General features: G+C 44.6%; 1 protein-coding gene across 6 annotated transcripts in view; it reads right to left on the bottom strand.

Annotated features, from left to right (window-relative positions):
* Window positions 1-16,517, bottom strand: part of TRERF1 (transcriptional regulating factor 1) — a 179,507-nt gene that overhangs the window by 55,011 nt on the left and 107,979 nt on the right. For 5 of the 6 annotated variants that reach the window (XM_075595732.1, XM_075595736.1, XM_075595735.1 and 2 more), the window contains 2 exons: window positions 7,305-7,475; window positions 1-822 (listed from right to left, as the gene is read on the bottom strand). The exon at window positions 1-822 is cut by the window's left edge and continues 810 nt beyond it. In XM_075595732.1, coding sequence (XP_075451847.1) covers window positions 1-594 — 594 coding nt within the window. In that variant the 5' untranslated portion in view covers window positions 595-822; window positions 7,305-7,475. Of the gene's footprint in view, window positions 823-7,304; window positions 7,476-12,241; window positions 12,551-16,517 lie in introns of those variants that run through there. The other variant, XM_075595733.1, reaches the window with a different exon arrangement.

The raw sequence follows: 16,517 nt of genomic DNA, 5'->3' as shown, positions 1-16,517 counted from the left end.
CTCTACAGTTGTAGGAAGAGTCTGCTGTTCGGCCGTTGGTTTCAGTGACAGCAACTGCCTAAGGGCACTGTCGCCCTCCATTAGTGACGGCTGGTCATGGAGGCCCTGAGACACACTTGAGGATTGTATTCTTATTGCATTCTGCCTAGAAAATACCTGTGTAAAGGAGTCCAACTTATGAAAAGCACCACTGGTCATTTTATGTCGATTGTCATTGAGCTGAGAGAAATACGTCACCGGGTATCCATCTGCTGCATCGTTTTGTGTCTGTGAATTCCACGGTAAACTTTGGTCGTAGCTATTTAGGTGACTTCTCATCTGGACGTTGTTTCCTGACCCGTCATTTGCCCAGTTAGCAGTTGGCCTGGCTGAATCCACCGGTCCAATACTTTTAGTTCCTGCAGGCAATGTGACATCCCTTGAATCTTGGGATAAATGAGGGGATGACGAAGAAGACTCTGAAGCATTAATGTCCAGCGAGTCATAGTCGTGGTTGAGAGTTGGATTGTTGGCTTGATGTGGTACTTGTTGATAATACAAAACCTCGCTATTGCTGGCTGCAAGGTTACCCTTGTACAGCTGCTGATCCTCCATATTTGTTGCCGTTCCCTGACTTTTTGGGCACAGGGCCCATACAGGATTAAGTCCCTGAGAGATATGTAAGAAAATGTATGCAATTAAGTATTGAATGTGCCCATTTATGTGGACTGGGTCTTTCTACCAGTTATATATGCAATGTAACTTCAAATGGGAATTGTTTCACATCTTCAGGACGGTGACAGTGCAATAGTTATGCAATATTCTTGTGACAATGTCATCCATCTGCAATGTCGAAAGAGATAAATGTTTTATATACTTATGGCTACCAACTCGTTTCTACAGTAAAATTACTCATACTGCCAATACCACACCTGCTGGATGATACAATGGTTTATTAATGACCTTGAGGTGGTTATCGAGAGCAAAGTCTCCATCTTTGCTGATGACACTAAATTGTGTAAGGTAGTAAAATCAGAGAATGATTTCTCTCCAGAAGGATAAACTGGATAATTGGGCAGGTAAATAGCAGATGAGGTTTAATACAGATAAATGTAAGGTTAAGGATTTGGGAAACAAGTAGAAACAGGTGACTTACAAATTAAATGGGCCAAAATTAGGTCAATTATTGATGGAGAATGATTTAGGAATGCTTGTCAACAACAGGTTTAGCTATATGTATGTATACCTTTATTTATATAGCGCCATCCATGTGAATAACGCTTTACAGCTGTAATACACGTGACATAATAGAAATAAGTGGTTCAACATAAATGTCTACATTAGGAAAAGGAATCCATGTCCCAAAGAGCTTACAATCCATGTGGTAAGTAGGGAGAATTAGAGAATAGACCCCTGGGGTACGCCTACAGAGAGATCGACAGAGATGGGGGAGGTTTTCGCAAACAAGATACTGAAAGTACGATGGGAGAGGTAAGAGGAAATCCAGAATCGAGCTCTGTTACGGATACCAAGAGTATCATGAAGAATGTAAAGCAAAAGAGGGTGGTCCATAGTATCAAATGCTGCAGAGAGGTTGAGTAATATGAGCAGGATGTAATGACATTTGTCTGTGGCAGCATGGATGTCATTAGTTATTTTGAGGAGGGCTGTTTCAGTGGAGTGAGCAGTGCGGAAACCAGATTGTAGCGGATCTAGGAGAGAATAGGAGGTAAGAAAATGGAGCAAGCAAAAGAATACAAGGCGTTCAAGAAGTTTAGAAGCTAAAGGCAAGAGGGAGACAGAGTAGGGTCAAGCTTGTTGTTTTTGAGTAAAGGTATATGGCTGCGGCCCCTCTGGCGCTGACCGCACTCATGCTTGAGAGCAGTGACGTCACCAGCTCTCCATGATGACCACTGGGTGTCCGCGCTATTTCGCAAGCGCGCGCCAGGGGGGGGGGGGGGTCGTTGCAAGCTGAGCCCGCTTCAAAAATCTCTTTTTTGTTTATCTATAAGCGCCAAGCGTGGGTGAGCGTGTGTGCCAGCGCACGAGCACCGTGTGAGCGGGGACTTGCAGATATACATTTATGTAATTAAAAGTGGCAAGCACCGCGCGCTCAGCACTAGCGGGGCCGCCGCTTTACTGTTGCATGCTTGAAGGAGGTGGGAAAGGTACCAGAGCGGAGAGAGGAGTTGAAAATGTGAGTGTAGGGATTAGAGTTGGATCGAGGGGAATGGGGTCAAAAGGGTGAGTGGGAGAGGAGATCAGCAGCGACACCATCCTCTGTCACAGAGGAAAAAGAGTAAAGGAAAGCAGGAGGAGATTTAGGGAGAGGTATAGAATATAATGAGGATAAAAAGGGGATGTCTTGCTGACTGGAATTCACATTTTGTCTTGCAATAGTCAGCAAAGACCAGAGGTAAAATGCAAGTAGAATAACAAGTAAAAAAACAGAGAATGGTGATGGTTGATTAGAGAAGAAAAGTAAGTTTGTTTAGTCTGGGAGAGGGCAGAGTTCAAGCAGAATAGGATAATTTTGTAGTGAAAGAAGTCTGTTAAGAGTATAAGATTTCCTTCAGAGGAGCGATTGCAGGAGCGGAAAATGCGTGTGTGGCAGTTAAGCCAAGGTCTGGGGCAAAAACGGCAGAGAAAACAAGGGGCACATGGATCAAGAGAGGAGGATAGGGCAGATTTTCATGACCAGGTTGTCAGAGTATGTAGTGGAGCAGAGAGAAGACAGCGAGGAGTGCAAAATGGAGTCAAGAGCCGGTAGATCAATGGAACACAGGTCTGTGCAGAAATGAGGGGTAGATGGTGTTGAAGAGGAGGAGAAGTGAGTGAGAGTAAATGAGATGAGGTGATGGTAAGGGAGAGTAAGGGGGGAAATGGAGACCTCCAACGGAGAAGTTTTTTTGTGAAAACTAGGTCTAGGTAGTGGCCATCTTTGTGGGTTCTGGCTGCATTCCATTGGTGAAGGCCAAAAGAAGAGGAGGTTAGAGAGAGAAAGCAGGAAGCCCAAGGGAGAGAGGGGTCATCAATGTGGCAGTTGAAGTCCCAAGGAGAAGAGAAGGGGAGTCAGACAATAGAAAGAAAGCCAGCTGGGATTCAAAGTCAGAGAGGAGAGGGTTGAGTAGAGGTAGGTGGGCGAAAGATGGCCACTACCTTGAGAGGGAGAGGAGAAAAAAAGCTGGACAGTGAAAGGAAAAGAAAGAGAGGGAGGAATAGGAAAAGTTTGGTAACGGCAGATTGAGGAGAGGAGGAGCCCCACGCCTCCACTCCTGCCAGGAGGGCGTGGAGTATGGGAGAAAGAATGACCACCATAAAGGGCAGCTTTGAGTGCAGGGTCAGAGTGAGTGAGACAAGTCTCAGTTATAATGTAGCAAAAAGGAGCCGAGAGTGAGAGAAAAATAAGTCATGTACAGACAGGAACTTGTTAAAAGGAGAGCATGTATCCACTGGAGAAAGGGAGAGGAGAGGAAGGTTAACAGGGGATGGGTATGAGGTTAGAGGGGTTTACATAGGGATTAGGATGATTGGGAGAGATATCCCCAGAAGCAAGGAGGAGAAGCATGGAAAGAAAAAGGATGTGTGAGGAGGATTTGTAGGGGTTTGTTTTAGGGGCGTATTGCTGAGTAGTGTGAAAGGGCGCAGAAAGGCGTTTATGAGAAGTGGAGAAGGAAGGAGAAGGAGAAGGAAGGAGAGGTGGATATATATGAATAAGGATTGTAGAAAGAAAAGTGTAGCTTGGAAAGAAGTGAAGTTAGAGGAAATATAAATAGTAGAGGAGACGTGGCAGTAGGTGTAGTACTAGTTTAGTGTTGAGAGCTGGGCGAGGACTGGGCACTGAAAATGAAGATAGGATAAGGGTTAAGAGCAAGATGTGAGAAATAAACAATAGTGAATAAACAATTGTGCATGTCAGGCAGTAGCTGCAAATATATTATCTTGCATTAAGCGGGGTATGGATGGAAGGAAAGAAGCTCTAATCATGCCACTGTCACTGGGGTTTTCTGTTTGCCTTCTTCTGAATCAATATACTGTATATCCAAATATAGGATAAGTATCAGTCTAAATTTATCATAGGGTCAATCGCACCTTGAATAAGGAGTCCAGTTTTTGACACCACTCCATAAAATACATTATGGAACTGGAAAAAGAGCCACCAGATTAATAAAGGGCACGGAAAGTTGGATTTATGAGAAAATAGCTAAATTAGGTTTGTTTACATTAGAAAAGAGGCGTCTAAGAGGGATCGCATACCTATATACAGATATACCGTAAATGTTTCAATAATAGCCTGGGCTAGACTTTACAATTTCCGTGCTTGTACCAAGCTACAATTCAAGAACAGGCTACTACTTAAAGCCACGGCTACAACTGAAATTAAAATAATTTTAAAATAAAGTATAAAATAATGTTTAATATTAAAAAAAATGAAGGGAAATAGCTTCTCCGCTGTGTTACCGCATATTTGACTGCTTTCAGTGTAAATTCTATTGAAAAATGAAGTTTAGGAGCCATCATTTATATTGGCACCCTTAGCAAACACCGTTAATAAACAGCATTTATAAAACGAACGGTGACAGCCCTGGTAAACAAGCTTGCCGTAAGCAGCGGATTCCCCTTTGATTTTGACATGTGCAGGGAGACTCAGCAAGGTAAGGGGATTCCGCTTTCGTCGCTGCAGACGCTGGCTGGCTCAGCCAGTATGTACAATTTCTGCGCTATTATCCGGCTATAATTCAAGCTGCTATTTAAGCCCCGGCGTCAATACAAGGAGCTTTCAAAAGAACTATCCCTCCCAAGGGCAGCACAGACATGGGGTCAACCTTTAAAGTTGGAGGAAAGGAGATTTCACCGGCAACAAAGGAAAGGGTTCTTTTACAGTAAGGGTAGTGGAATAAATTACCCCATGGGGACTGGGATGGCAGATACAATAGATATCTTCAAAAAAAAGTTTTTAGAAAGCAAAGATACCGGCATATACCAAATAAGTAAACATGGGAAGGATGTTGGTCCAGGGAGAAATCTAATTGCCATTATTCAGGAATTAATGTAATTTTCTCCTAATGAGACTTAATTGGATAATGTTTCACTGGGATTTTTTGTTTGCCTTCCTCTGGATCAATATAATGTAAATGCAAATATAGGATAAGTATCGGTCACCTAAATTTATAGGTTGAACTCGATACAGATTTTTTATTTTATTTATTTTTTTATTAAACCTCATCTACTATGTAACTATGTAATAAACTTATTGGACATGTTTTGCTACTACTGGAGGTTATATAGATGTTACTGGAATGTTAGACGACCATGATCTATAATTAACAGCACAGGCCACTTCGGAAACATCCTATGGGCAGTCGGACCAAGCGGGGGAGGAACAGTGGCACACAGTACCCTGCAAGCTGTAACATTTCACAAGTATGATAGACATGCAGCCACACTAATGAGTGTTCTGTAGATCACTGTATCTATAGACGTGCATCAGAGGTCACTCACTTCAGCAGGTTTACACTCTTGGCCACTTTGCCAAAAATGGTGGTACGGCTGCATTAATATCACTTTGACCTTAAAGCAGCAGTTCACCCTATTCAATTTTTGCAGAAAGTCAGTCCCCCCAGCGCTGAACTGCACCATTTTTATTTCCAGCGACATCCCCCCCACCCACCCCTCTCCCAATTTCCAAGATTGTTCATTTTATTTATTACTGCACAAAAAAACCCATAAATATGAGGAACGAGGGGGTCACCAAAGCCAGGAACAGTGAGCTTTATATTGGCCTGCGTGATCTGGTAGACTTAAGCCTCCATTTTAATGTTCCCTGGAGGGGAGGACACGCTGGCACTTTACCTATAAGGTATATCGGGAAGCAGGGGGTTCCTGGAGCTAAAATTAACACGGTTCAACTCATGAGACCCCCTGCTTCCTATACATATAAACAGAAGGAGGGGGGGTTATAACTTTATGTAGGAGAACTGATCCTTTAAGGCAGCGGGAGCAAACTGACACAGATTTTTTTGGGGGGGGGATGAGGGGGGGGGTGCAGGCGGTTACAGAGGTCACGCGCTCTTCCCCAAGGCATTTAAATGAAATGCCGGGGGACAGCGCGAGGCCTTTGCAACCTGTACTTTCCGAGGTTCAGCCGGCTTCAGGATGCGTGACCATGGCAACGCGGCGTCATCATGCGACCTCACGGTTGCCACAGTAACGTGACGTCAAAAGACGACGCGGGTCACGTGTCGCGACGTCACACAACCACGTGGCGTCATATGACGCCGCACGAGGTAAGGGTGGGGGGCGCACCGACAGAGGAGATCAGGCGGGGGGGGGGGGAGGGAGGGGGCAGCAAATAAAGTTTGCGCGCCCCTGCATTAAGGTAAACAGAGGGACATCATGTTGCATCATACCTACACTTTGCATTACTCGCATCCAGACCCTGAAATATTAATCATTTACTATTAGATGCTCTCCCTCCCCCAAGCACTATTTCAGGGTCTGCATGTAAGTAACGCCAAGTTTAGGTAGGATAAAATGTTAAGTCCCTGTGTTTTCCTTAATGGAGATACTTGCATATCAATATCGCGAGCGGCTGTTCTAGTTAATGCAATACTCTTTTTAAGAGAAAACCAAAATAACGTCCTCTATACATCACTTGGGGACATACCTGTGAACACACCTCAGATACATGGGACATGTGCTAATGAACATAATCTGAATATATCATTCCTGGTTTAAGTAACATCATGTTATGAGCCCTGATTTAAGAGATCTCTGCGGATCTGGCCCCAAATCGCACGTGTGAATGATTCCGTTACCTTTTTATTTTCAGCGCCAGGTTTACGCTGTACAAGTGTGTCATGCAGTTGGCTAAAACCTAAGGCCGCGCTTATAGTGCCGGCGACGCGACGTCAGGCTGCGGTCGCTGGAAAAATCAAATTGAGATGACTTCCAGCGATCGCGTCCAAGCCATCGCTCCGTCGCGCCGCGCTTACTATAAGCGCACGCGATGGCGGCAATGCATTTGTTTTGACACAACGTTGCGTTGCTGTCGCCGGCACTATAACCGCAGCCTAAGGGAGCCTTTGCTGAGGAATCACAGTAAGATGGCTGCTTTGCTTGTTATACAATACCAAATGTAGCATCCTGTGCTTGCAGTGTCTCATAGTGATTATAGGCATCTATACCAGGCTGGCAAGCCTATCGCTTACGAACCAGCTATGAAAACTGTTTCTCACTGTACTGGCGGGGGGAGGAAGGGGGGGGGGGGATTTCAATATGCACCATCTCTCATACCCCTGCTGGACCCCACAAACGAAACGTACCTTTCACTTGGACAGAAGGACACATTCCTTGTTGGTACGCATCCTGAAATACGTTGCACCATTTCTGTAGTCTCCTTGCAAAACGTTTGTCCTGTTCATATGAGAATATTTCATATCTTTATCAGTTTCACAAGAGCCATGATGAATTAGGTCTGATGCTTGTTGAATTCACTAAATTGAAGGAAACAACATAGAATTAACACTTTGTATAAAGGTGAACAAAACCTATAATGATGCAATACAGCACTAGTAGTTGTATTGATCCTGAATAAGTATTATAGTTGTGATACCTTTTTAACACGTGACAAAATCATAGTGTGCAGTGATTTGAAAACCTCACAAGTATCGTACTGATGTACATATATATATACACATACACTATCACTGTATCTATGCAGACCTCTCATATTGGTCCAAGGTGTGAGCTTAGTATATTGCTTATAGTCGGGCTGTGGTAGTGAAGCACTCAATTTCTACGAACTGGCCAAAACAGACCTAATCAATCTAACTTAGCGGTTATTCTAAAGTCATGCGACTTGTAAAATAAGCCCCTTAGTGATAAGTAGAACTAGGTACATTTTTTATTAGAAGGAGTGGCTCAGTGAGTAAAGACACTGACTGGTACTGAGTTTGAAGCAGGGGAGCCTGGTTCAATTCCCGGTGTCAGCTCCTTGTGACCTTGGGCGAGTCACTTTATCTCCCTGTGCCTCAGGCACCAAAAAACATAGATTAGAGAGATAAACTCTACGGGGCAGGGATGGTGAGTGCAAAAATGTCTCTGTAAAGTGCTACTTAAAACTAGCAGCACTATACAAGGACAAACGATTATTATTATTATTATTATTATTATTATGTGTAAATGAGAGAAATTTTGAAAACCTGGCCTGGAAGTAGCCCTTCCGAACGAAGCTTGCTCAGCGTCTGTTATTGCATGAGAAGAACAATATAATGAAATAAACAAGGAATTGATGAATGCAGAACACATTTTGATACAATAGAAGAGAGCAGTATTAGCAAACAAGAGGGGCCACACAGAGTCTCCCCCTGAGTAAGGACCACCCCAGGTATGCCTGTTTAACATCTTAAGTCAAGTAACCCTTCTCCCCGCAAACACACAAGGACCTTTCTATCTCATCATATAAACCGAAAATATCAAGACCAAATTTCATTCAAAGAAACATCATCCTCCCTAAATAAATTACCATCCCAAACTCCTTATGCCTTAAGATAACTTCCCCAATTTTAGTAACAAAACTGGAAGTCAACTTATTGAATTTGATTCTACATTTCTCTATGCCGATGAGACTCCTAACTTGCATCCAAACCCGCCTTGGAATAATTTCCGACTACAACTTTTGGGGACAAAACAACATTTGAATGAAATACCTTTTAATTTAAATCTCTCATTAAATTCAAAATTCACATCTAACCCAAATCATTACCCCACGGCTTAACCAAACATATTGGGCAACATTAGGCAATACCTACATCCACTTCATACACCCTATCCCAAACTACTTAACTTCTACCTGATCCTTACAAAAACCCAGCGGTTTTCGATGAATCCAATTTATAGCCAGTTTGCGGGCCCAATTCCAGGCCCTCCAAATAGGTGAACCTAAAAAAGAAAACCTTAAAAGGAACACTATCCCAACACCTAACTAATTCCCTGATATCAAATTAGATCTAACATACAATTTAAAAGAAAGTGATACACATTTTCCAATTCTTTTCACAGTAACAGCCCTCAATCCCACCTGCTGGCCCCATGGGTGCCCCATTAAACAAAAATGAGTTCTATCCTTCCAAGAAAGTAAACTCCTCTTTATCCCAAAAATTTAGAAATGCCCTTAGAAATTGGAAGCGCATCAAAGGCGCCCCATGGCTATGAATCAGCAAATAGCCCTGTAACTGGATTCCCCCCCAAATACTGTAACTTTAGAAAAACTGGTCAAAATTCCAAATCCCTAATCTCAAACAAAGACACCCCAATACCTTTCCCATACTGATCAGCTTATGATTTCCGTATCTGAAACATGTACAAAATCCTCTTCCAGAATAATAGAATGTATTTGAATAACACCCAGCTTACTGCTGCTGACCATTTCTCTGATACGCATAAGGCCGAGTCCCTTGAAGGACAGGCCGCGCTGAGCCGTGCGGACGCTCCGCGCTGAGCCCCTGCATCCTCCATGAGGATGTCTTTAGAGGGGGTTCACGCGAGCGTCCGCAGACGTGCTGAGGCGCTGGATTTTTCAGCCGACCGCCAAGCTGTTTTTCAGAGCGCTGTCGGCTCAAAACATCCAATCAGCGCGGAGCAGCGTCAACATCACGGCGCCGTGACGTTGGTGCGTCGCGGGCGATTGGCCCTGCGACGTCACTGCCCCGCCTCCCTCAGTCTCCCCCCGCCTCCGATCGCGCCCGCTGGCTCGCCTGCATGGGCATGAAATCGCGCAGATTTCAGCAGGCGAGCCTCAGCGTCAGCGCGCCTCTGCCCTGCTACCCCCTCTATGGCCCCAGCCTAACATACCAATGGAAAGGCAAGCTTAAATGAAGCTACTGTATTGTACATCAGAAACTGAGCTGCAAACCTGAACTGTTTCCTCCATCAAATGTTGTAAAAAAGAGACACAGACATTGGCCTTCTTCATTTGTGAACCTGACTAGTCATTTCAAGGCTGGGGGCACCACTAATTATTGTGTGCTAGCTCTTTAATGCGATAACAAAGAAAAGCACGGCATCCCTCGCTCAGTTGAAGCCACAAATAAACTCTGCTCCATCATCCGCAGAATAAACCGAGGCAAAACTTTTAGCCTATCCCTGTCACACATCATACCGCCTACTACAATATATCCACCAGATGCAGCCATTCTTCACAAACCGCGCACTACCCAGGTTGCAGGGGCAACAAACGACCTTACACAAATCAGCTACTCCTCGACTCCCAGCATTCATAAATGTTCCTAACAACGCCTCCCCACTGCGCTTGTCGACCTGAATAGAGCCCACTGAGTGTCTGCAATTACATTCTGATCCCCTGAAACACTCCTTTATCTAATCCGAACATTCAATTCCAAGTACCGCCACACCAGCTTTGGAAGTAGCCTTTCGAAGTAGCCTTGCCACTGGGGTCGAGGATGTTGCACGACTCCCATGTTTTCCACGCCTGAAATTTCCAGTACAACAATGATTAGAAATAATTTTGAAAATCTGCCATAACCCACCACGCCAGCCAGCCCTCTGTGCACCACGGTCCTCTCAAAATGCACCAAACCCTTTGTTAAAATTCCATCTGCCGGTTAGACACTTCCGGGATTTGCCAATGCTATAAGATTAAAGAAGAGACCTCTTTAGGCACCCAAATCCGCTTTCGACCCGTTGTTCAATCTGATGAAAGATGGTTGTTTTATCCCCAGCTTTTCCATTGCTAGCTGCCTGCTGAAAACCCTAACCATGGGTATAACCTGACATGCAAAATGCAGTTTGCCCAACAGAGACGGAAACTATCTTAAATTAATTTGCTTTCCTAGCCTGCTGATCCAAAACATTCAATTCAATACATTTTTCCTGTGTCAAAATTAAATACCACTTCCATTAACTTAATTTCAATGTCCAAAAAGTCCAGGGATGTCTTTCGGCCTTCTGTTTTGTCCCTTGCCAAGAGTACACAAACCTTAGCTGTTACCCCCATTATCGTTTCCAGCAAGCTAAAGCACAAATCTGAACCCCCCCGGCCTGATACACAAGAAATCAAACTAAAGAACAACTGAATCCCAAACTGATTCAACGCTAACAACCTATTCCAAAGAAGAACTAAAGGCCTCAACGTTAGAACCCTCAAACTGGCAGCCCAATAAAGGACCAACTGGTAACAAACAAAATGTTCATGAAAGGTCGGTCTTGGCTAACAAACCCCATTTGTTGCTTTTATCACAAGCTGCATTGCCTTATCAAAAGAGGTACACCACACTCTACACAACGCTGTTAATATCACAAATTACTGACCCACCTTGAGGGCACGACAAATGATGAGTAAGATGGAACTTCTTGCTTCCATTGGGGGTTCCTGAAAGGGGCCCGCCGTTCTACCCAATTAAACTTCCTTCAATAGTTTTTCCCTAACCACCTCAGGATAATGAGACACCGGCCTTAGTTTCACAGAAAGACGTGGCTCTCCGCTTTCACGGAACGGTATCCGAAACCCAAACATAAACCTCTCTGAATCATAATAAAGGTTTAGCATCACAAAGACGTCCCGTCACTGCTCCCTCTTCTATTTTTCTCTACTCTTTCCTCGAAAATGTGTTTTCCCCCCACCTGGAGCACTCGTGCTTGAACTTGAATCTTGCTCCCCCCCCTCCGTGCAATGGCTGTCATTGAACAGCCTGCAGAAACCTTTTCTATTGACTGCCAACACATTTGCCTGCCCGAAACCAGTAAATTTCTGCTTGTGAATGTACACACCTAGTGGCCCAGCCACACGAGTTGACATGCTTCCTTATCAACAAAATCCGAGGCAACCAGTTCTCCATCACTTACCCCACTCCCTTTCTGCACTAAATCCGACGCCAGCTTATTACTTGTAATTGAGGACTGGGCCATTGCCTCAGCATTTGTACCAGCTTCCATCTGGCGACTTTGATTCACAGTCCTACCCCTAATACTAACAGCATTCACTGATAGATTCCCTACCAAATCACAAACAGCCACGTCCCTTGCTGAAGCCCAGGTCCCCGCAGCCCTTTGCTCCAAACCACCTCTTGATACTCTGCTGGATCACCTTTTTTCCCTCTCTTCCTAATGAAAGTCTTTAAAACCCTTTATGAAACTAACCACCTCTAATGGCATTACCCCCAATGGAATCTTGCACCTCCCCCCGCCCCAACCTCTAAAGCAACCAGAGATGCAGCACTTCTATTCCAGCATACGCACTCACAGTCCACTCGTGTCCCGTGGCCATCTTCTCCCTTTGCCTCGATGACTCCAGAGTGGACATGCACAGCATGTGGCCACTGCTACAGAATCTTGCTGAACAGGGCCTCCTGTGTAAAGTGTAACGTCTCCTGTGACCTGCTGTCAGTCCCCTGCCTTTCTCTACCCAATACTGCAAGACATATCCCTTCTTCTCAATGGCCTAAGTTAATGCTCTACTCGCTGTCTTCCACAGTACGGAGACTCCGGTCACCAATTAGCAACCCCTTCCTACACTTCCCCTGCCTGGCCTAGGATCCACATCTCAAGTGTGTGACACCAATGTGCCCTCTGACTCATATAGCTGACCTCCCCTGTAGGGCTTTCTCCCCCAATGCCACTATAATGAGCAACATTTTTCCTATTCCCAAACTCCCACCTGGCCCACTGACCCCTTCTAAATCTTCATAGTACCACTCATCCTAGCCTAAATCTATTATTCTCCAGGATAAAATCAACTAACGGCCTGTGAGCTGTGACAGAATCGCACGAGCAGCTAAGGGAGACATCCACAGCACACTGCTCCTGCCAAGTAGCCAAAATGGCTAATCACTATAGCTTATAACCAATAAACCCCACCCACCTGCAAAAACCCCACCCATCACCCACACCCCCTGCTACCTCACTCCCAGCCCAGTCATGTTCCCCTGTGCCGATGTTATGCAACAGCTCCAAAGCAACCATGTGTGGCAAAAATAAAAGAAAAAAGCAGCTGCCGTCTCAGGAATCGATAAAAGCTGGATCGTTTTAACCTCTTCCCCACCGCAGGGCCCTGCAGCCCACTGCAGATGGCTATGTCAGCGAAGCCTGGGGGATGGGCGTGCGGACAACAATATCCCCTCCGAGACCGCTATTTTGATGTTTTGGACTCAGTCGTTTAAGCGCGGTTACTGAATGCGCATTGTTAAGCTGGTAGTGGTAGCCAACAGAACACACGCAGGTCATGATGGGTCAAACCCCCACTACCAAAGTAAAGCAAAGAACAAATGGAGATATAGAGTAACCCCACGGTAATGTGTGTTAGACCTCTCCCCCCTCCCCGCTTATCTACCCTTGTTGATCAGTGCATTCTCTTCCTTATCAGTGACTAACTGTGCATAAATGGAGAACAGTACCTTAGTATAGTAGTATTATACATCATCAAAAAGACAACAAAACACTATTGCAGGTTGATGCATGTTAGTGCCTCTAAAACAGGGGTGCTGCACTCCCCTCCCCCCCCCCCCCAACAAGTCAGTTTTTAAGGATATCGCAGCCTCAGCACAGGTCAAAGACTGAGCCTCTGATTGAGCCAACTGTGCTGAAGCAGGGACTGATTGAGCCACCTGTGCTGAAGCAGGGATATCCTTAAAACCTGACCTTTTGTGGGGGCATGAGGACTGGAGTGGATCACCCCTGCTCTAAAAGACAACAAATGATCAGGAGGTGGCTGATACAAACGTTTTATTTAGCAAACTATTCGTGTTAATATTTTAACCAACTTGTATTTTATTTGCTGCACATCTGTAGCAAAGAAAATGTTAATATAGCTCCCGAAGCCAGGCTTCTTGTTATACTTTATTTCCTGTTGAGGTACAGTGCAGCTATTTCCTGTTATACCAGTTTTTGTAAATATATGTACATATGTTTTATTTGCACGTAAAAGTCTCAAGTTCCAAAGGCCTCTCCAACTATTTATACAATGTAATATTGCACAGCGAGTGAATAAATACGTGGTGTACGAGTGGTCACTTTTATAAACTGAAAAACAGAAACCAACAACAGCGCTTAAAAAGGTGCAAATGACCCTAAAACGTATTTTAAGAAAAACAGACAATGCTAAGGTGCTCATACCTATATAATGCACATACTGTACGAGTCTACGACACATTGTAAACATCGCATACGCACAAACTGTCTCTCTTTTACATTTCCCCCCTCCCCCCCTATGGCAATGTGCCGCAGTCCTGTCTCACAGCAAAAGGTTACGAATCAGATGGTATGGATAGAAGTGCAACATTAATTTCAAGCCACAGTACAGGTTTCACTTATTGTTTGTTTTTTTTCTATTACAAGTTTGAAGCCGGGGTCTCCGGAGCTGAAATGTGATAATTTCAGCTCTGGGGGCCCCCTGCTTCCAGAGATTCTCACCTGTATCGGGGGTACCGGTATCTCTGTGGAGTTTAAATATCCTGCGTTCCGCCGGCCAATAGGAAGCCGTGACATCATCCCTTGCAGCTTCCTATTGTCCCGCGTGACCTGGACATTTAAACTCCACGGAGATACCGGCACCCCCTACGGAGATAAGTATCTCTGGAAGCAGGGGGTCCCCAGACCTGAAATCACACGTGTCAGCTCTGTAGACCCCCTGCTTCAATCCTGTAATAAAAAATTAAAAAAATGAAACTTGTATTGCTGCTTTAGACCCTTTATAGTCAAGATAGCTGCATGGCCAAGGGAATTTGCACAAAAATATTCTAATCCTATTTGGGTTTTCTTTGTTTTGTGTAATCTGGAGGAAAAAAAAATCTAGCATTTTTCCAGAACAATCTGGGATTTAATTTGCGGTTTGTACCAGGTGAATATTTGATCATGTGACCACGCCCATTTTATTAGTACGCTGACAATTATGTGTGGGCTTTATTTTCAGGCATAGTCTAATGTTAGACAAAGAAGCAGCGGTCTCCTATATGGATTAAGGACTAGGGTAAAAAAAAAACCACATACACAGAAAGTAGGTAGCTGAAAAAAATAAATGAAATAAAAAAAACACCTTCCGATCAGTGCAGTGAAGAAAAAAGAATGTATTGAATAGTAATTACAAGAAGAAAGCTCCTGGCGTATTGTTTTTTCGGGGGAACGTACAGATGTAGCCAAACAAACAATCTCCGTCCGCGATCGTGCGGCACGGGGGTTCCCTGCTTCCGAATGGGACCTCCCGCAGCGTGTCCCCTCGGGTGACCGGGTGGCAGCGACACTGAAGATAGTTGTTACCTTGGCTACATCTGTATTCACGACCGATAGCCCATGTGTTTAGAAAAACAGAAAACAGGGGGGGGGGGGGGGGGGAATGTTCTGTCACAAACATTATACAAAACGAATATTACAAACAGTACACACCACACAAAGCAAGCGGTGGAATACACAATGAGGCAAAAAGCCCTAATCGGACGTCCAAAGGGGAAGTCGCGTCCACCGCTACAGTCATCCTGTGCTAAAAATAGAGACAGAGGGGAGCAGGGAGGATACCCAAATGTGAATAAAAAGAGCGAAAATAGACAGGTCACTGAAACAAGTGTATCCGCAGTTAGTGCTAAACACCAAAACAGAAGGGTACCGTAGCAAACAGCACTTTAGCTGAGAACGTGAATGTGAAACCCTGCACCCATTTACAAATATCTTTGATGGAGAACTATGGGGCTTATTCAAAAAAGTACGATAGTGCAGAGTTGGCGATACCACACGGTGAGTCCATCCCACTGACCTGAATGGGACTCTGTGTGGTAGTGCCGAATTGGCACTATCACACATTATTGAGTAAGCTCATACAGTATGTTCCTTATTAATCAACGCTATCTACATTATTGTAACAGTAATATTGTGCATTCGGAGTGCTGTCACACTGTTACACATTTCCAAATACATCGATTTTTTTACATTTTAGTGCCTGCTGTAAATAAATTCAACACATGGTGATATACAAAACACCTGAAAGAAGAAGTGGTCTCTCCCCTCCTACTCTTTGAGGTAACCAAACAAATTGCATATGTTTGAAAGTTTCAACGCGGGATGGCAGAGTGCTCCTCACACCCCCTTTGGTACATGGAATACTGTGGGTGGTACTTCATTTAATGGTCATAAAGATGTGCTCACTATGGTAAGCCAAAAACATCAAAACCTGGTTTTGAGGAACTAGGCCATTTGAGGACTGGGCCATTACCTCAGTATTTGTACCAGCGTCCATCTTACGACCTTGATTCACAGTCCTACCCCTAATACTAACAGCGTTCACTGCTGAATTCCCTTCCAAATCACATACAGCCACATCCCCTGCTGAAGCCCAGGTCCCCTCAGCCCTTTGCTCCAAAACACCTCGATGCTCCGCTGTATCACCTTTTTTCCCTCTCTTCCTAATGAAAATCTTTAAGACCCTTTATTAAACTAAGCACCTCTTCTGTGCAACCGGCATTACCCCCAATGGAATCTTGCACCTACCCCCTGCCCCCAACCTCTAAAGCAGGGGTGGGGAACGTCAGGCCCGA

Source organism: Ascaphus truei, chromosome 4, assembly GCF_040206685.1.
Source record: "Ascaphus truei isolate aAscTru1 chromosome 4, aAscTru1.hap1, whole genome shotgun sequence".
Classification (NCBI taxonomy): Eukaryota; Metazoa; Chordata; class Amphibia; order Anura; family Ascaphidae; genus Ascaphus; species Ascaphus truei.
Note: the sequence above shows the minus strand (reverse complement) of the source record. Positions and strands in the feature narration are given on the sequence as shown.